We start from the raw sequence: 20,348 nt of genomic DNA on the forward strand, positions 1-20,348 counted from the left end.
GTTTTGGTACTCACATGTTCATTTCTTTGGTTTGTGTTAGAACAACACAAGAAAAACAGAAGAAAAGTCAAATCTGATACAATCCCACACATATGGCCATGACTGTATATCTATTTGAATAAAATGTATAAATGTGAAAAGCAATCAATGTGGCTCCTTTGTTTGAATTAATAATGGAATTACTGGTAAATGCAGTAAAACAGATGAAATAATAAAAGAGATTGGGTTTAAACAGAAAACTAAAATTAGTCTATTTGTGGATGACACTTTGTTAACTATAGAAAACACAATACAAGTTATAGATAGGATGGAAAAGCATTTTCAGGATTTTGGGGAACTAGGTGGATTAACAATCTACTGGAATAAATGTGAAATGAAGTTTTATAACCACTGTAGAGAAGAAATAGAAAAAAGAAAAAAAGAAAACTAAATTTTATGAGACAGAGTGTATTAGGTATCTGGGTATAGATTTTAGAAAAGGAATACGAGATTTAAAGAAAATAAATATAGGAAGAATAAAGAAAGAAGTTAACAATAAGTTGGAGAAATACTAAAGAATGAAGTTATCTTGGTTTGGTAGTACTGCATTGTGTACAATGAATATATTACCTACATTTAATTTTATGTTTAGGATGATCCCAATTAAATTTTTAGAGCAGGAATTAAAGGAGTTACAACAAATAATAAACAAATAATAAATGAACATTGTAATGGAGGAAAAAGAGCCAGAATAAATAAAAAGATGTGGTGTTTACCACAAAAAAGGAGGATAGGAATGTCAAATATTAGTAAATATTATGATGCAAATCAACTAAGACTTATTCCAGCTATTAGAATATAAAATAAGGAGATAATATGGAAGGATATCAAATTACAAGAATTATATGAAATGGGGGAAGTGCAAGAAAATTGTTAACCCCAGTAACAGAATTGGAAAATTTCCTAAAATACAGATTTAAGGACTTGACAAGTATCTTAAAAAGAAAACAGATATACAAATGGGAAGAAAGGAAGGAAAAAAATTAAAACTAAAGAGCAAATAAGAACTAAGTTTGCAGAAGAAAACCTAATTTGGTTAAATTCAATGCAGTTGGAGAGATGGTTAATAGAGTATGAGAAATTAAAAGCAGAGGACAGAAAATTGACTAAGTTTGAAAAAAATTCTAAAGAATTTGGAAAAAGAAATAGAAAAAAAGAGAAAGGAAGAACAGGGTAATTTATAGAATTTTGATAGATCAGGGGAAACAGTTGGAAATTTAAAAACAACATGGGACACTGATATAGGGGAGATAGATGAAGAGGACTTGAAAAAAATCCTGAATAGGAATTTTCAATTAGGATAAAAGAAAGCAGTTATAAAATATTACAGAGATGGAATTTACTACTGATAAAATTAAACAGTAGAGATCTTAAATATTCTAAGAAACGTTGGAGATGTAACAAAGAAATTGCCATCTGTGGTGGAATTATGAAGTTATACAAAAGTATCATTTTAAAGTATTTTAAAGATTACAGGATTGTTGGAAATCTACATCAACATAGTTCCAAAAACAGCATTGTCATTGATGACAGAAAATTGTTATATAGATAATACCCCCCCCCCCAAAATTAATTGCAACGAACTTGATTCATTGCTTCTGGCTGTCGCTGGAAAGTTCAGAGGAAGCATTGGGCCATGGGAAGACTACCAAGGCTGCAGGTTGCCTTTGTGGCACTTAGGTTTTGATGGAAGGCCATTTTGAGAAGCAAATGAAGAAGAATGGGCCAGCACCCTAAACGCCATCCCTTAAAGTGTTTGCAGAATTGTTACAAAGTCATGTTCTGCGTGATTCTCTTGATTGTAGTTAGGCTACTATGGTCAAACTAGAAGCCCTCTGAAGGCACCATTTCATCCAGAGGCTGTTCATAAAGAGAGTCTTGCAGACTTTTCTTTAACACTAGGTGTCCATAAGGAGCATGTTTTGTTTTTAGTTCCCAAGTGCCAACTGAGAATAACTATAAAGGTTTCTCCCCATGGCTCAGAGTCTCTTAGATTGCCCCTTCTTTTCTGTGCTCACTTTGTGAGCCAGCTTTCCTCTCTACTCCATCTTCTGCTCTCCAGAGATAGATGTGTGAAGAGGTAGCTCCACACTATATATATAAAAAAAGATTTACTGTAATTAAAACTGTTTTTGCCCATTAACAAAGAGCATCCAGATTGGACATTTTTCCTTTTCCAAAGGAAGGGACAGACTGGGAAGACATCCCCATGTTTTTTTCTCTCCATCAGCAGGAAGATAAATTCCAAATCTCTTGAAAAAGATCTTTCATGTGCTGAATTTGACATAGAGGAATTAAAATCAAAGAAGCATATCAAGCAAGAGTTTAGAGCAGAAATGTTTGAAAGGCAAACAAAGCCTTGAACTACATCAAGTAAGGCAAACTCAAGAATTGGTACATATGAATCATTTGTGATTTCCTCTTGCCTTCAAACGATCACTTACCTGAATCCGTCATCACTGTTGCAGAGATATAAAGGGAGAGCCCAACAAGCTCGTTGAGGTTGTGAAATCTGGACAGAAGCATATCTCTTGTAAGCACCGCTTCCCCTTTCCCTTTAACAATCTGCAAGGGAAAGACCAGACAAAGGAGAAAATCAAAGGCATATGCACACACTCAGATAATTATACACATACACACAGAGATTAGAAGTACATGTACCAGATATTGCAAAATTAATTCTCCACGGTTTCAGTCACTTCACATGGCATGAGCCCTGGTGCAGTCATTAAAAGCATACCTTGGCCCCATTCCCAAATTGCACCAGGGCATCCATTTAAATATTTGTGCCTGTTTTCAGTGCAGTAAAAAAGCACTTTGTAGGTTGTATGAAAAGCAGTTCTACACACACACTCACAAACACCGGTAGCCTTACCTGAATTCTCCTGAGTGAGTCTGGAATGCTCTTCTTGTCATTATCTATTTTCACTCCAAAGAGGACAAAGGCTACACCTTCTACTTTTTTCCCATAGAAGAATCTAGAAGAACAAAGTGAAATTAAGGGCCAAAGTAGACCTCTTAGTTTCTTCACGTGTCCTGCTCATACATAATGTGGGAGGGGAGAGGTTTAATGTCCACATCACATGGGGTGGAAGGATGAGGATACTGAACTACATCTTACAGTCACCTTTATGGTTTCTATTTCAAAATACTGAAATACTGGATGACACCAGCAGTCATTACATTAGACTGCACAGGGAAGCCATTGAAATCCACAAACACCAGCAGAGCTTCAAAAAAAGATGAAAATTTAAAACTCAACAAAGCTTGGCTCCCAGCACTGAAAAATACAGTCTGCAAAAGGTCAACGAACTCTACCCAGCCACGACCAGTGATCAAGACCAGCTAATGACACCCATCATTCACAGTGACAGATTATCTCTCCTCCTTATCACAACAATACACCCACAACAAAAACACACCGATCACCATAATCACCCATCTCCTGAAAAGGACAAAAGCTGATCCCACAGCTAGAAAGACTCAACTCCCAAACAAACTGCACCAGAGCACAGAGTGCTACTCCTGTCCTCTGAAGATGCCAGCCACAGAGACTGGCGAAATGTTAGGAAGAACAACCATGAGAACATGGCCAAAGAGCTGGAAAAACCCACAACAACCATTTGTGGTTGGGATGTTGATTTTCTTCTTTCTGTTGATTCAAGCACTTTTCTCCCAGTGCAGCCAAAGAGTCTGGATGCATCAAGGCAGGAAAATATTATGAGAGGGGAGGGAGAACCTTTCCCTCTCTGCTTATTTTGATGCTAAAATTAAATGCTCTGCCCTTCTGCTTAGGGAGATATATGAACAACTGTGACCTGCCCCATCACATCTGTTACAGGTCCAAAGGCCTAAAGATGAGTCAGTTTTATGAATGGGTGAGGAATTTCTGATCCACCCACCCCAAATTCTTCTCCAAATCGACGTGTTTTAACACTTGGATTTTCTCCAACTGAGGACTTTGTTTCTTGTTCACTGGTTTGTGGTTATGAACATGGATGGCAGATTTCTACAGTTCAATTGTACTACAATATGAACTGTCTGTAGGGAAAACAAAATCTTGTTCTTGTCCATATCTCTTCCATTTATTCATGCCTCGGAAATTGTGGTGGAGGGTTGACTATGTACTAAATTTTTTAAAAAAATTTAGAAAATAAACTGTTCATGATTCAGGTCTAACAAAGCTCTTCAGAAATTATGTTAACTGCTGTTCGCACACAAACACACACACACACACAAAAGTTAGGAAAACAGTGGAACTGCAGTAGCTGAGTTTCATCCTCTTTTGAAAAAGTTGCTCTCTTGAAAAAGTTATCATACTGTATAAAAACAACTCTGTCCTTTTGTTCTTGCAGAGGTAGGTGGTCTACAATGCCTATTATTTTGCAGCATTCAGCTTTTAATATTTTCATCTCATTTTCATCCCAGCACAAGAGCCTCGTGGCGCAGTGGTTAAAACGCTGTACTGCAGCTAAAACTGTGCTCACGACCTGGGGTTCAAATCCCAGGTAGCCGGCTCAAGGTTGACTCAGCCTTCCATCCTTCCGAGGTCGGTAAAATGAGTACCCAGCTTGCTGGGGGGGCAATGTGTAGCCTGTATAATTAAAATTGTAAACCGCCCGGAGAGTGCTTGTAGCGCTATGGGGCGGTATATAAGTCCAATAAATAAATAAATAAATAAATTTGCACTCATTCTGATTAATCCCTGTTTTACATCATTATTTTATGTTATTTCAGTTCAGAGTTTTGTTATAATATACGCTATAGTGGAAATTCTGTTCCTTTGTTATCCATGGAGAAAGGAAACACCATAACATTCAGGCATATCCAGATGGTGATGTATGCCCCAGAGATTTCTCAAACAGTCATCAAGCCAGTGGGTATTGTGCATCTCTGAGAATCCCAGCAGTGACTCAATAATTGACAGCTAGAAATGATAGAATGTTATAGTGTATCCTTTCCAATGCATAACAAAATAATAGTTTTGCAGCACATAATTAATTGCATGTAAAAAAAGACAGGATGAAACCATTAGATTTTATATATTATAATCTAATGGGAACACATTGAATATTATTTTCTGTCTTGAGCTCAGGGCCCTCACCACTCTGGTCCATGCACTTGTAGACTCGAGATTAGACTACTGTAATGCGCTCTACATGGGGCTACCTTTGAGATTGATGCGGAAGCTTCAAATGGTGCAGAATGCGGCAGCCAGACTTCTTACTGGGGTGAGAAAACATCAACATATCTGCCCCACTCTGGCAGCCTTGCACTGGCTACCTGTTTGTTTTTGCATTGATTTCAAAGTATTAATGATGACATATAAAGCCCTAAATGGTTTAGGACCTCACTATCTGGCGGAACGCCGTCTCCCACCTAGATCTGCCCGTATCACTTGCTCTAGCCAGAAGGGGCAGTTGAGGGGCCTAGTGCCGAAAGAACAAGAAAGTGGGCCTTCTCGGCAGTGGCCCCTTGGCTCTGGAACAATCTCCCCCAAGATATTTGTCTGGCTTCCTCACTGGGCGTTTTTAAGAGCCAACTTAAAATCTGGCTCTTCAGACAGGCCTTCCCCCCTGTCTTGGCCATCTTCTAGTGTATTAATATTGTTGGGTTTTTTAAAAAAATTTAATATTGTTGTTAGCCACCCAGAGTAGACTTCGGTCTAAATACGCAGGACATCAATCAATCAATCAATCAATCAATCAATCAATCAATCAATCAATCAATCAATCAATCAATCAATCAAATATTGTTGTATCTTCATTCCTCAATGTTTTGCATTTTTGTAAATTAAATAATGTTAAATATTCCTAGTAGACATGTTTGAAGTTGTTTCTAGATGAAAATTCCTAACACGTTGAACTGAAATACACTGTATATCTAGTCAATCTTTTTTTACTTAATGAATTGTCTGTGTGTCTGTGTGTGAAAATAAGGGTAAAAGAATTGGGGAAACATGGACAAATTACAAGTTGAAGACATTCTCATCTGCCATCAATCCCTGTGAAATTCCATCAGTGTTGCAGGAGAGCAATTTTATAGTAACAGCAAAAGCTGAAAGCACTCAAAATCGAACACCACAGTGCAATCTTCTAAGCAATATGATGATGTGACCAAGTTAAGCAGGGATCAGATTCATTCTCCTATACATTTCCCATAGTTTGGCGCACACTTACGTTGCAATGATAGACACTCGGAAATCTCTGCTGCTGTCAACATAGTAAAACTTCTCTGCTGGTTCCAGAACAACTTCAAAGCTTGGCAACACTGAACAAAATAATCATATAATAATCATATAAGGCTAGCAATCTTACAGGAGAAACTGTAACTTCCCAGTGCAAAAATGAAGGGGGAAAACAAGGCATCTTCCCTGAGGAAAAGTCTGAGGATTAAAAGGAATGAGATTGGGAACTGGGGAGAGAAAGCCCAGCACAAAGATGGCTTTTCTTCCTACCATATTCCTTGACTTCGAACGGTGTGCTGAAGATCTCATCTGGGGAGTCTTGATACTTGGCCACAACTTTCCAGGTCCCCAAACTAGAAAAATTAAAACAAAACATTTTTCATTGTTTCTGTTTTATAGACACATGACAACATACATGAAACAAGCATGGCTGCTCTTCTCAACATGTTTGGGATGACTGTTAAGTCGGATATATTTTATGATCTTCTATGCCCATCCATGGAAGACAGGCTCAAACTTTGAATACAATGGCTGACCACAAAATTGTAGTCCCTGGACATGAAGGGCTGGAATCTGCATCTTCCTCCTTCTCCTCCCAGTTATAAATACCCACTTGACCACAGACCTCATGAGTGGCACAGTGCATCTCATCCCCACCTATCTACCTCCCAGGGTTGTTGGAAGAATTGTTTGGATTCATGCTTCCCCACTTTCCTTGAAGGACAGAAGGGAATAAATGGGCAGTACCAAGGATGTGTCCAGTGAGAGGAACTTATCCCGGCTTGGTTTGTACCAAAGAAGGTTCAAAAGGGTTGCTTGAAGTGTGCTATATGCCATTTAAATGGATCCTTCTGTTCAGACACAAATGTGGACCTTTCCCAGGTAGTTTTGGGACACTGGACCTGAAATCACTCCAGTTCTCACAAGTAGAAAAGTCATGCCCTCTTGCAGCCTTAAAAGAGTCCTGAGAGAGAAATAGCCTTTGTCTCCCTCCCTCCTTCTAGAAATGGGATGGTGCTGATTTGGATAATCAATACCAAAAATAATAAGCATTTGGAGCAGAGACAGGAGCTGAAGAGACCGTGCACACACATGCTACCTCTATGGAGCAAATCACAAGGATGCCAATATTCACAGGGGATGGGTTTCAAACCCCTCTCCATGGATGCTAAAAACCATCATCTCTGGTTTCCTCTAGTGGTCAGTCCTGGTCAATAAATGGTGGAAATATGTATTGTATGTATTTCAGGGATTTTTCTTTTAATATTTTTACTATTTCTAGACTATGGATTCGTGAAAACACAGATAGTGATCCTGTGGATATGAGGGTCCTACTGTATCTGCAATCACATGTGCCAGGAATCAGCTAAAACAGATCACTTCAACTCATACAAGAAAACAGTAGCTCCGGCTGATTATCCAAGAAGGTCTGATTCAACATTCAAAAGGGCTGGACTGGTTAGTAAAAACAGACCACCCTTCACTGTACTGCTAGCAGATCAAAACAGGGGAGAAATCACAATGCCACCAGCCTTTAAGACTAGGAATCGCAACTCCTACAACAATGGAATGTGTGTGAGTGCTCAGGGTATTTTTAACTTAATATACAAGGGTGTGCTGATAAGTATTCAGTGTTTCCCAGGAAAAAAATTGAGATAGGAAGCTATAAATTGCAGGGTGTGTTGGCCAATTTGTATGTATTCAATGGTGCAAAAATCAACTACCGTACCTATAATTTAAACTTATATTTCATGTTCAGGTCCAAAGTGAACATGGCAGCACCTCCAGAAAAGTTTATTTATTTATTTATTTATTTATTTGTATCTCACCCATCTGGCCTTGCGTCAAAGGCACCCCCACGCAGAGCGCATTACAGTGGTCTAATCTTGAGATTACAAGTCCATGCACCAAGGTAGTGAGCGCCCCAACATCGAGATAGGACCGCAGCCGGGCTATCTGCCAGAGATGGAAAAAGGCGGTGCGGACTACTGATGTCACCTGTGTTTCAATGGTGGGCGTCATGTCCAGATGTATCCCCAGGCTGCTATCCCCACTCTTCGCAGCCAGGGTCACCCCCCCAAACAAGAGTCACAGCATTGGGGAGATAATCGACCCCTGTGGAACCCCACAATTGAGACTCCACGGGGCCGAGACATTCTCCCCAAGCTGTACTCTCTGGGGTCAGTCCTCCAGGAAGGTACGGAGCCAGGCAAATGCCAAGCCATCTATTCCCAACTCAGAGAGCCTCCCCAGGAGGATACAGTGGTCGACAGTATCGAAGGCCACCGAGATGTCGAGGAGGACCAACAGAGGTGTTTTACCCCTGTCAGCCTCCCTCAACAGGTCATCCTACAGGGCGACCAATGCCATCTCTGTACCGTGGCACGGCCTGACGCCCGACTGAAATGGATCCAGGGCATCTGTTTCATCCAAGTGAGCCTGAAGCTGGTCAGCCACCAGCTTTGCTGATGAAAGAAACATTGGCGATGAGCCTATAATTGCCAATTTTGTCCACCGCCATATTGAGTTTCTTTCTTATGGGCCTAATGAGTGTCTCCTTGAGGGCAGGTTTCCACATGCCCTCAAGGAAAGACTCATTTATTATTGCTGTGGCCCATTCTGTTGTTTTCAGCCTGGCTGCTTTGATTAGCCAGGCCGGGCAAGGGTCAAGGGAGGAGGTGGTGGCCCGACAGCAATCAAGCACCTTGTCCTCAGTATCTGGCGTCATAGGCTGAAAGGAATCGAAAGTCACGGGGCAAGACGGAGTGCTGGACATCTCAGTTTGACTCCCTGTTTTCAAAAAAGGAGAGAGCTCCTGGAGGATGGCCTCCACTTTAGATTTTAAAAATACTGCAAATTGATCTGGTGAAATACTAGGGGGAGGCCCGTCACTCAGACCAATTCCGGATAGGTTGTGCACTATACAGAATAATTCTGCCTGCTGGTTTGAAGCTTCGCTTATCTGGTTAGCGAAGTATGCCCGACTGTAAGCCTTTACCTTAGTCAGGTAAAGGTTAGTTGCAACCCTGACAGCTATCCAATTATAATCCATTGGGTTCTTCATCTGCGCTCTAGCCTTCTCCTAAGCCGCTTCATCGCTCGAAGGTCCTGGTTAAACCAGGGTGCAGGCCGAGCTCTGTGCTGGAGAGGGTGTTTAGGTGTGATAGTGTCTATAGCCCTAGTGGCAGCGGTGAACCAGCTGTCAACCAGGACCTTGACAGGAGCACCAGCCAGGTCAGCCGTTACCCCTCTCATGGCATCCTGGAATCCAACAGGATCCAGTAGCCTTCGAGGGTGGACCATAGCAATAGGTCCCTGCTCCCTGCGAGGGGGAAGAGCCACTGAGAGGTTACATTTTACCAGATGGTGATCTGACCATGACAAGGGGACCGACACAAGGTCAATCACCATCATACCACACTCACTCCAATTGGTGGAAAAGACCAGATCCAACATATGACCACCCATGTGGGCGAGGTCGTTGACATGTTGGGACATGTTCAAGGAAGCCATGGTTTCCAGGAACTCAAGAGCTGGCCCAGAGGTCTCTGCCTCCGCGTGAATGTTGAAGTCACCGAAAAAGAAAGGTTACTTACCTGTAACCATGGTTCTTCGAGTGGACCTCTGTGAATTCACACATATGGGGTTTAGTCTGCGCCTGCGCTGACGTTCTCGGAGTATTATAGAGCTAAAAGTAACAATTTTATGGGATGATCCCCCATGAGGCACATGCTCCTCCCACCCAAGATTCCCCTCAGTTCCTGCAATTTGTCCGCCAAGCACGAGAGTTATACAACAATAAGATACCCATGACGGACAGAGGGGAGGATGGGCGGGTAGTGGGAATTCACAGAGGTCCACTCGAAGAACCATGGTTACAGGTAAGTAACCTTTCTTTCTTCTTCGTGGCCTCTGTGAATACACACATATGGGTGACTGGCAAGCTTATTTATTGGCAGGTGGGACGTCATGGTAGGAAGGATGCCAACACATTTCTGCCAAATCCAGTGGTATTGCGTGAACCTACATGTAGCCAGTAGTGCCCCACAGAGGTAGAGGGCATGGATCATATTGCTGCACGGTAGATGTCGAGAGTCTCGATTCTACTCTGGATGCAGCCAAGGTAGACAGCACTCCATGGAGTGAGGCTAAAGCTGATTAGACAGTGACTCGTCTGACCGCTGGCAAGCCATAGATACAGTCTGGACCATCAATCTAGAGATGAATAGGACGAAACTGGACTTTCGAAATGAAAAGAATGAAAGCATAAAAAGAGCCTGTCATCTGTTTAGAAGCTCTGGTAGTGTCCAGACAAAATGCTGGTGAGCGTCTTACATAATTATTGTGGAGCATGTGCTCTAGATGGTGATCTGAAGAATGATGGTAAGATGAAGCACAGATAAACATGAAAACTAGTCGAATAGGTCAGGAATGAGACATTAAAGTAGGAAGTCACTTTATCAGGAAAATTGAATAACAGGTGGATCGAATCACAATCCAGCTATTTCATGTGTTCCCTTGGCAGATCTGACAGCCACTAGGAAGGCTGTTCAAAGTAAGTAATTTTGCATTTGAAGAGAAAATGGGCTCGAATGGCGGGCACATGAGTGAATTTAGAATGATCTATAGACCATTGAGGAACAATGTGTTTACATGAAGGACGGGTGGTACTGAGTCCTGTGAAAAGATGTTTGACCCTAGAGTGAGACAAAAGTCCTACGTACCAGAATCATCTGGTGAATGGGCAACAGTAGCAGATATATAACATTTTAAAGCATAAATAGAAAGCCAAGTAGACAACAGTTACAAAGAAAGTTGGTAAGGTAGTTCTTTGTTTCAGTATATTTAATAAAGATTTCATTTATGTACACATCGACATTGAGCTGATGGTTTTCGAGCTCGATCGAGCACTGATGCCAAAGTGGGAGTATTTTCCAGGGTGCTTGGACGATAGATCCAGATGGTAGACCATCCTTCCCTCCAAAGTTAGGAGGTGAGGAACCAGAGGGAACTGATATGTGTCTGTCTATATCGATCTGAGACAGGCGGACTAGGACTATCTTGGTCATCAAGGAGGTATTTGGATCGCGTTTGATTAGGAATGTTGGTGATGGAAGATTCTCCGTAGAATAAAAGATATCGGAAGGAAGAGGTATGGCACATTTCCTGTCCACTGCCATATGAATATGTCCCCGACAGTGTTTCCGTCCGCACCTGCACAGGAGCAATAAAACCTGTAGTTGGCGTACGGACCCCAGTGAATACATCGAAGGTCAGTACTTCCCAATGGTGACAGAACCGAACTTGCAGTTACTTGGATTAGGGATCCTCTACTTGGTCAAAAAGAAAAGATACCACTATTGGAGTAGTTCGAGGCTGAGTCTGGATTGCTTTAGCACTGAGGCCATGGAGGTCATGAATTTGGGGAGATGAGTGCTAGTTTTTTTGTTTTTTTAAAGAAAAACATACACTATAGTACTAGTACAGGTAGATGTCCATATCTTGCAGGGGAAGGTTATTATCAAACTGATGCCCTGTACCATCTGAAAGACCTTGCAGATGTTGAAAAATCGAATGGTAGTGAAACCTTAGGAATTACTGATTAGATAATAGTGTTAAGGTGAAATCTGAAACTTATGGTAGAATATACATGAAAAGATTTCTGAGACCAAGGATGGGACGGATGCCTCCGTCCTTTCTATGTATATAATAGCACAGAAGTAGAAGCCATCGCATAAACCAGATGTAGGAACTTGGATTATGGCATGTTTGTCCAGGAGGCAGAGGTCTATTCCTGAAGGATATAGACAAAAAAAGTAAGTCTAACATTACTCAAAGAGGAACAAAGATAATTATATAATGTAACCTTGAGAGATGTGGTGACATTTTTATGAGCCAAAATGTCTGGGAGGCTGAAACTCCAGATATGGTTGAAAGGACTATGGGTAGTGTCAGGTTTGGGATAAACCTGAAGTAAATTGCTAAATGCAGTTTGGCAACTATATATAAGTTTTGTAAGGATCACAGCTATAAAGTAAATGCTAAGCATGAGTCAATGCAGCTGAGCTAATTGTATCAGCAGGATGAACAATCACATGATTGGTTAATCATGGGGATATAGCTGGGAGACCAAGCAGACAACAATGTGGTTTGTTGAGGGAGTTGTTGTTGGTTGTGGAGTACTGTCGTCGTGCTGGAGAATCCTGTGGAAGCCGTATCTACGAGCTTGGGAGAAGTGGAACTCTGGCGAACCGGACTGACTGCATGGTATATTGACATTGACTATTTACTGGACTTTGACATTGATTTAAGCTCTGTAACTCTGAGGACATTGCTGTGTGTGAATATTGGAACTGGACAAAGACTACGCTGTGTATATACCTGTAAATATCCTGTATATAATACATATATTCTACTATCAAGATTGTTTGCTGCCTGTGTCTTCACTTCACTTTGGGAAACTCTGCTGGTTATCACCTCCTGGGGTAATCCTTGAAGTACCGCCACTCTGTCAGGTAGAACTGAAAGAAAGACGAAAGGGCTGTTGGCCCATATATTATTTAGCTGTTTTCCCATTCTATGTAAAAAAAATTTTCTAGTGTCACCAGTCTAAGACTGAAGAGACTGGTACCATGTAATGGAAGACATTCAATTCTGTCCTTTGCGTCCTTGGTGAGCCAGTGGATCCTGACTAGGTGAGCCTTCTATAGATACTAAGGATGCAACAGTAGATGAAGCCCTTTCCGTGTCTAGCAGCAATCCTGTGTTGCTTTGCTAGAGTCATGGTCTCAGACTGAGAATTTCTAAGCTCTGTTTTAATGGATTCCAAGAGAGGTAGAATCTTAGACCATAATTGCTCTAGGTAGGCACCTATCGTGATTGATAGTTGGCCACATGGAGCAGAAGTGACTGAAGGGAATAAGTTTCCCTGCCAAAGACATCACTGTTTCCATATTCTTATTAGTAGGGTTCAGGGAAATCATTTCTTGTTTTGGATAAATTTGTTCTACGATGATAGAAATGGGACTGGTGTCATCCCAAAATTTCTATATCTATTTCCTCGTACCTTGTACCTGTGATACATTCTTCCTAGATCTTTAATAGGAAGTGGCTTGGTGCAATCATCCTTTATTAGCTTCAGCATAGTTAATATAAATGCTCAGCTAAGTGATGGCCGGTCTGAAAAGGCGGTTCCTACATTCCCAATCGACGGGATGCGGTGAACTGAGAAGTGAGCTGTGCAAATGAAAAGAAGCACATTGAAGGTGACAGAGGATGATAATGGATCGCATCATATTGGAGGGAGATTCGTTCAAGGAGTGAGATCCGAGCTTATGCCCAGAATTGGCAGATAGTCAATTCGAAGCCGGGACCGGTCGTGCTCGATCATAATGGGCCTCAACACGAGATGGATTGGAATTTGGAAAGCATCTTTTCCTGCCAAAGTGTTGATATGGTAGAGAAAAAACAAGAACAAAAATCTTCTCCATGTTGAGGTCGATCCTAATGGAATCTATATTGAAGATAGTGTCAAAGCTGGTAGCTACAATAGAAAGGAGTCAAACGGACTGACTGCTCAACAACAGAGAAGTAAAAAGACCACTCAGTTTTGCAGTCCTACCTGCAGTTCTGCCGGTCAAGGCACTGCCTGCCCACATGTCTAGGGGCGGCGGCTGGTAACTTTGGGATTGAGGCTTTTAACGTTCCCGGAATGCCGTAGGCTGATGGGAACATCTTCAGGATCTTGCAGATGTTACAGTGCAATCGCTGTGTCGCCTTCTAGAGCCTGAGTAGGTTATCAAGAATAACAACCTTTTTCTGGCTAAAAAGCCATACACCAAAAAATGGCAGGTCCTAACCTGTCAGTTGCTTAGACACTGGTTTTCAGGCGTATTGAGCAGCAGTGCGCTCGTGATGCACCTGCAACAGTGCCTCCTAGTGATGTGGGAGACCTGAACTGTAAGGGTGCACAGGAGCTACCCGCAGGGTTCACATCACCAAACTCCGTAAGTGGTGATGATAAGCCCCTATGGCAGAGGAGTAAATGGCTACATGGCGGCCAAAAACAAGTAACAACGCCAATCAAAGAACTCCTCATCTGTTAACAGTAAAAGAGTGTGACCATCTGCGACAACCGAGAGGGGTGTAGGAAGATTGGTTGGAAACTCTTCCACCACCCCCACCCCCGTGACTAATGTAAGTCCCAATCCTGAATAAGGAAAACCCTCCTGATGAACAGGGGAGAAGACTGACCTAGCATGAGTCTGACCAAGCACAGGTCAACAGTTGTGGAATGGAGAAGGCCGAATGGATTAACAGCAGGTTTGGTCGAAGCTGCGAATGTTGTGCTACTGAGTTCAAGGGAGCACTACACCTGTGAAGCCTATGTGGAGGCATAAAGCACTCCATAGCCCATGGCTCAGAACAATGCCAGGTAGAGCGGGATGGTGATGGTGGCCGAGAGCTCATAGTTCCTATCCCAAACAAAAGGGACTGGTGCTACAAAAGAGCCCGACAGTTGTATGAACGAGCCCCTTGAAACAATCATCCATCGATGATTCAGCAGTCACTCTCATGATTGCTCATAGAGAGGCTGTGGCGAGACATGCCTTGTTTTCCCTTTCCTCTCCTTGTGATATAGAGGAAGAGACTCAAGCTCCAACTCAGGAACGTCAAATGCCCGCCCTCATGTAGGGCTAAAAAGGGCCACGACCGGACTGGACGGCAGCGCAGTCACTGAATGGCCAGTTGGAGGAGAGAGGCTGTCAGGCGATCTCGGAGTCTGTGCAGGTAGAGCTGGCACATCGTCTCCTCAGAGGCAAATTCGCTAGCCTCTGTCGAGGATTCCTCTGTTGATGTAGACTTAGATTTTAAGGACTCCTTGGTATTTTCAGGTCCCCTACTGCGGGCTGCACCTATCTGGGTAAGATGTAACTTACTCAGGCAGTAAATCATTAATGTGCCTGAGAGTCAAAATGAGGAAGCCAAAAAAGGTGGGAAAGGAGAAAGAAGTAAACGGTTGAAGTGTGTGTGTGTGGGGTAAGCCAAATAGCTGGCAAGCGAAAAAGAAAACAACTCACGGGGGGATCGTAGATTAGATAATTGAGAAGGGAATGAATCCAATTTAGAGGGAATTGATCAATAAGCTAAGGGCGAAACCCTGTGGAAATAACTCTATGACTGTAGAACTTTACAGCACGGCGGAAAAAAGGAACTGAGGGGAATCTTGGGTGGGAGGAGCATGTGCTTCATGGGGGATCATCCCATAAAATTGTTATTTTTAGGTCTGGAATGCTCTGAGAACATCAGCGCAGGTGCAGACCAAACTCCATATGTGTGTATTCACAGAGGCCACGAAGAAGAACCAAAAGCTTCAGGGACCTCAACAACGCCACGGAGACAAAGTCTGCGAGCTCCAGAAGGGAAGTGGGTGGGTTGCAGGGAGCGTGGTAACCCAGCAAAAATCCAATACCATTCCTGGCCCCAATCGACATGTGGAGTGCCTCTAGACCTGGCTTTACCACCAAGGAGCACCTAGTAACCTCCAAGATGGATTTATAAACAATGTCTACTCCCCTCACCCCTCCAGTCTACCCTGATGCTGGACAGCATAACTGAGTGGACAAGCAAGCACTAGGGGAGGACCCCCTCTCCGTCAATCCACGCCTTGGTTATGCATGCCAGGTCTGCATCCTCCTCCAAAATAAGATTGTGAATCACCTGGAGCTTATTGGATACAGACCTGGCAATCAACAACACCAGTTTTAGAATGGAGGGCTGGCTGGGCTGGCTACCTCGATATTGGCGGTTGATCACAGCCCCAGAACAATGAACAGCCTTCAAACATCTGTTCATCGTTCTTCTAACATGAGGAGGAGCTGTGTCAACGTTATATCTCCCTCTACCCATGATCACCAGGATGTTCCAAGGTCCCTCGCTGGGCAAACAGGCCTTCTACTCCATATCAAAAGGAAAAAAGAGAAGAAAAAAGAGAAATAAAAGAGAACAAATACCCTAAATTAATACAACTTAAGCACAGAATAAGTGCGTAAATCAAATACAATGCTATCAAATAAAAATCCCAATTTATAAAAAAAAACCCATATATATAAAATTAAATTAAATTTTAAAAAGAAACATCCAAGTGCCTAACCCCCACATATAGTCCTGTCCTCCTCCACCACGTAACCTTGTCCTTTTAAATATTGCTGGTCTTGATGTTATTTTCATGATGTTACTCATGGGGTATGCTACAAAGGTCTTCATAGTGAGCATAGGGGACGTCAGGGACAATAAAATCCAAGGTGTAAGTGACTCAGTCACTAGCCTTTCCCTCCCTTGGAGAAGAAATAGAGTGTCTCTGCAGCTAGTCCAAAGGGAGCAAACTGAACAGAACATTCTTAGAAGAAATCCTGCCATTTGAAGATCCAAAATGGGGACCAGCCAGCCGAAATCCACAATTGGCAGATCTCTCTCCCTCATGACTGCCTGAAGTCTTCCCCCATAGCCTTGCTTCCGAAGCCAGAGATGAACCACACCAACTCACCAGCAAACCAAAACTCCTCAGGCTTCTAAGGTCTTACAAACACCACAGCCAGCCACAAAGAGTCCAGCACCCTTGGCTCCAGGCTCTAGTTTCAAGCGTACCGCCAGGACTAGCTCCTCGGGGAGGGGGGGCACCAAACCTCCAGCCTCTGGATCCTTTCCCCTCCGCTGACCTCCTCCAGAATCCAGCTGGGTCCTGGACCCACTCCCCCTCCAATGTTTCAGCGCTCACCAATCTCCTCCTGTAGTCGGGCAAGGCTTCCAAGCTTCTGAGTTTCCGAGCTCTGTCGACAAGCCAGTGGCGGCTCCACGTTCCGAGCTCCTGCTCCAGCCCAGCCCAGCAATCCCACACCTCATCCACCGACCAGACTACCAGGTAAACGGGGAGAGGAAGGCAGATCAGAAGGGAAAAGAAAAAAGGAAAGAAAAAAGGAAAGAACGAAAAACAGTGGGTGAAAAAACAGTGGGTGAAAAAACAAGAGGCAAGCTGGTGCGGCGGAGAAAGACACTAGCTGCCCGCCACCGGCGCCAGTCGGAAGAACGTTATTTGGAGGGACTTAAGGAGCTGCGAGACAGATCTCGCAAGTGCATTGACTTCCTGGTGGAATATGTAGAATAGTGTGGCAGTTACAGTTTCCTAGCTCAATTTTTCTGGGAAAAGCTCAATACTTATCAGCACCCCTCATAAAATAGGTTTTGTTTTTCATAATTGCAGTTTCAGCTCAGATTCTGTGCAGGTTTGCTATATGGTAATATGCAGTAAATTACCTGACAAGTTCTGGTATGTTGTAAGTCTGGGTGACTGTTGATGCAGGGTTGATTATATTCTGGCTGACAATAATGCCTCCAGGTGTCTGGAGGGGAAAACAAAGTATTTTAAAGTGTCTGAATGTCTGAAAAATCCCTGCACATATTATTAGTACTTCACATCGTAAGAGTTCTTGTGAAACACAAGATTTAGCCTGTCTCCACAACGGTTGTCTGCCCTCAGGATGTGGAGAAACTAAGTAATATAAAAGATAGAGCACTGAATGATGACAAGTTATACCTGGATCCAGATCCCAATACAGCCACAAAACACACTGGGTGGCCCTGGGTTAAGCAATAACTCTGAAGTGCTTTGAGGATAGGTGTGGACATACTGACTTCTGGAATATCGTGAATAGAGTGTATAAGAAAGATATGAATATGGCCAAAGCAACCTTTCAGAGGACTGCATCTTTCCTGCTCTTTACTTTCTTCCAGCAATGTAAACTGCTTTGTAATGCATGATTCCATAATTAGGCATGAAAGGAAGGCACTGTTTACATTTCCAAAATAATCCCAGAAAAAAAACGTACACTTCCCTTAGAACATGTATTCACATTTGCTCCTTTTTGCCACTTGAGGGAGCATTTCTTCTGGAACGGTATTTCTCTGAATGTGTGCTCGGGCCCTTACTGAAATACTGTTAATCCTGAGGTTTTTGGTGGAATTTCTATACCATTTCTATGAAAGCCTTGGCACAATTTAAGGCCCAAAACCTCTGGCCTGAAATTGAAGATTCTGGAAAAATGCACACACAAGTTATTTCCTCACCCCACAAAAGCTGTTAAGAGTTATATGAAGTTTTCTCAGTCATCATCACATAACCACAAAACCCTGTACAGTAATGAAGAGCCAACAGTCTCTGAATATACACACAATTACACCCACGGAACACACTCAAACACACAATGCAAAGGCACAGTCCAAAGACCACACTGTTTTTTCCCCTTTCCTTTTTAGTTGAACACACAATACTTACCACAAACTCAACAATCACCTGTCTGTTCAAACCTTCCATGTTGTGACCCATGGAAAAGACACGCAAGCGCACTGAGAAAGTAATAAGAGGTTATTAATAAAAATGACAAAAATTAAGGAAAAATTGTGACACCACGGAGATGACTTGACAACACCAAAAATGAATCTTCTACTCTCCATGACTAATTGATGTCTCACTGAGTCTCAAAAAGGCAAGCACTGGAACTTTTATCAGGCAAGGTCAAACTTTCATGTGTAGACTTTTTCCCCCAAACAGCAAAAATATCCCTTGATCCAGAGAAAAGATCCAGGGGCACTTTCAACAACACCTTTCCTTCCTCTCCAGATCACCTTCACCTGATTTATCTGATTCAATGGAAGAACTCTGTTTGATCCCTGCTTTGCCTTTTGAGGATGCGACTGTACAGTGGAGAAAATGCAAACAGATCTGCTGTGAAGCCACATCTGGGAGGTTCGGTTTCCCCAGGTTAATTTGCTTCAGCCAACCACACAGAGGTCAGCAGAAAGAGATGGAAATCAGTCTTATTTACAGCTTGTTAACCATTTTAAACTCTGCTCCCCACACCTGCTGACTGGATTGCTTGTTTCCCTCTTCCTGTTCCCTTTCTTTCTCTTTTTTAAAAGGCTTTCTGTCTTAGCACTAAGAAAGAAAGAGAGAAAGAAAGAGAGAAATAATAATAATCCAGAATATTCACTGGATGTGCCCTGCCTATACTGCCCTCAAAACTCTTAAAGAACCAACCACTGAGACTAGAGCCCTTGGAAACACAAAAGGGTAGACAAAGAATTCAACTCCCCCAACAAAATAACCCACAAACCACCTTCCTTGAATTTTATAACTACCTTGACTTTACTCATTGGCCACAACATCCTCTTGGACTTAATTTTTCTCTTCGTAATCTATGATACACATTCCAGCAGCACATCAGTTATATAATTTTTCAGTTTATGTATTTTTATTTAAGAGTAGCTAGCAAAAGGGTTTGTTGCATTTTTTTGTATTTTTGTATCATATAGTAATTTTTATGAATTTACTGTCTATTGTGAATAACCCAGAGAGTGCCAACATTAATGTAGTACTATAGAAATGGAAAATGATGAATGAATGAATAATTACTAAGCATAATAGAGAGATCTGACTGTGGTGTCTGCTCAGGTCATGATTATTCATATGCTATCTGCATAGACCAATGGGAATGCTGGAGGGGCGGAGTCACGAGATATAAGAGACTCAGCAGAAGGAGGGGAAGAGTTAGAGTAGATAGGAAGTTAGACAGAGTAAGAGTCAGGGAAATTGAAAGTTTTGGAGTTTGGGCAGGAGAGTGATGGTTGAGAGGGATAAAGGAGAATGTTTGTTTAATAGTTAACAACTTTGCTTGTTCTATCAACATCTGTAACAATAAACAATTTCTATTTGGTCTTTTTAAAATGACATATGGCCTGGACATCTATCATTAATAATAGTTATTATGAATTCAAGATGGCGTTCTGATAGTCGGACGAGAGTGTTTCCCTGCTGCTTCGGTGGTCTTTTTTCCCCTCTTTTCTTTTGGTTTCTTTGGGCTACTTTGTTTTCATTATTCCTTTGAACTGCTCTCCCTCATCTGGTAAGCATCTTATTGGTTGCTGAGCTGTTCCGGAGGCTGTTTTGGAAGGCAGGGAAGAGAGCTTGCTATGAAGCAAAGCCTGGTGCTGTGAGGCTTGTTTGGAGCCTGGTGTTGTGAGGCTCAGAAAACCCGGAGCTGCGAGGCTCAGAAGAACCCGACCACAA

The 20,348-nt window shown here is 42.4% G+C and overlaps 1 protein-coding gene across 3 annotated transcripts in view; it reads right to left on the bottom strand.

The window, feature by feature from the left end:
- The window catches only part of LOC110071225 (A.superbus venom factor 1), a 139,371-nt gene that overhangs the window by 104,829 nt on the left and 14,194 nt on the right, over nt 1–20,348 (bottom strand). The window contains exons 4-9 of one of the 3 annotated variants that reach the window (XM_078386612.1): nt 18,558–18,628; nt 17,540–17,625; nt 6,497–6,579; nt 6,219–6,309; nt 2,915–3,017; nt 2,484–2,604 (exon numbers count right to left, since the gene is read on the bottom strand). In XM_078386612.1, coding sequence (XP_078242738.1) covers nt 2,484–2,604; nt 2,915–3,017; nt 6,219–6,309; nt 6,497–6,579; nt 17,540–17,625; nt 18,558–18,628 — 555 coding nt within the window. Of the gene's footprint in view, nt 1–2,483; nt 2,605–2,914; nt 3,018–6,218; nt 6,310–6,496; nt 6,580–17,003; nt 17,144–17,539; nt 17,626–18,557; nt 18,629–20,348 lie in introns of those variants that run through there. The other 2 variants (XM_078386614.1, XM_078386613.1) reach the window with 2 other exon arrangements.

Source organism: Pogona vitticeps, chromosome 2 (assembly GCF_051106095.1).
Source record: "Pogona vitticeps strain Pit_001003342236 chromosome 2, PviZW2.1, whole genome shotgun sequence".
NCBI lineage: Eukaryota > Metazoa > Chordata > Lepidosauria > Squamata > Agamidae > Pogona > Pogona vitticeps.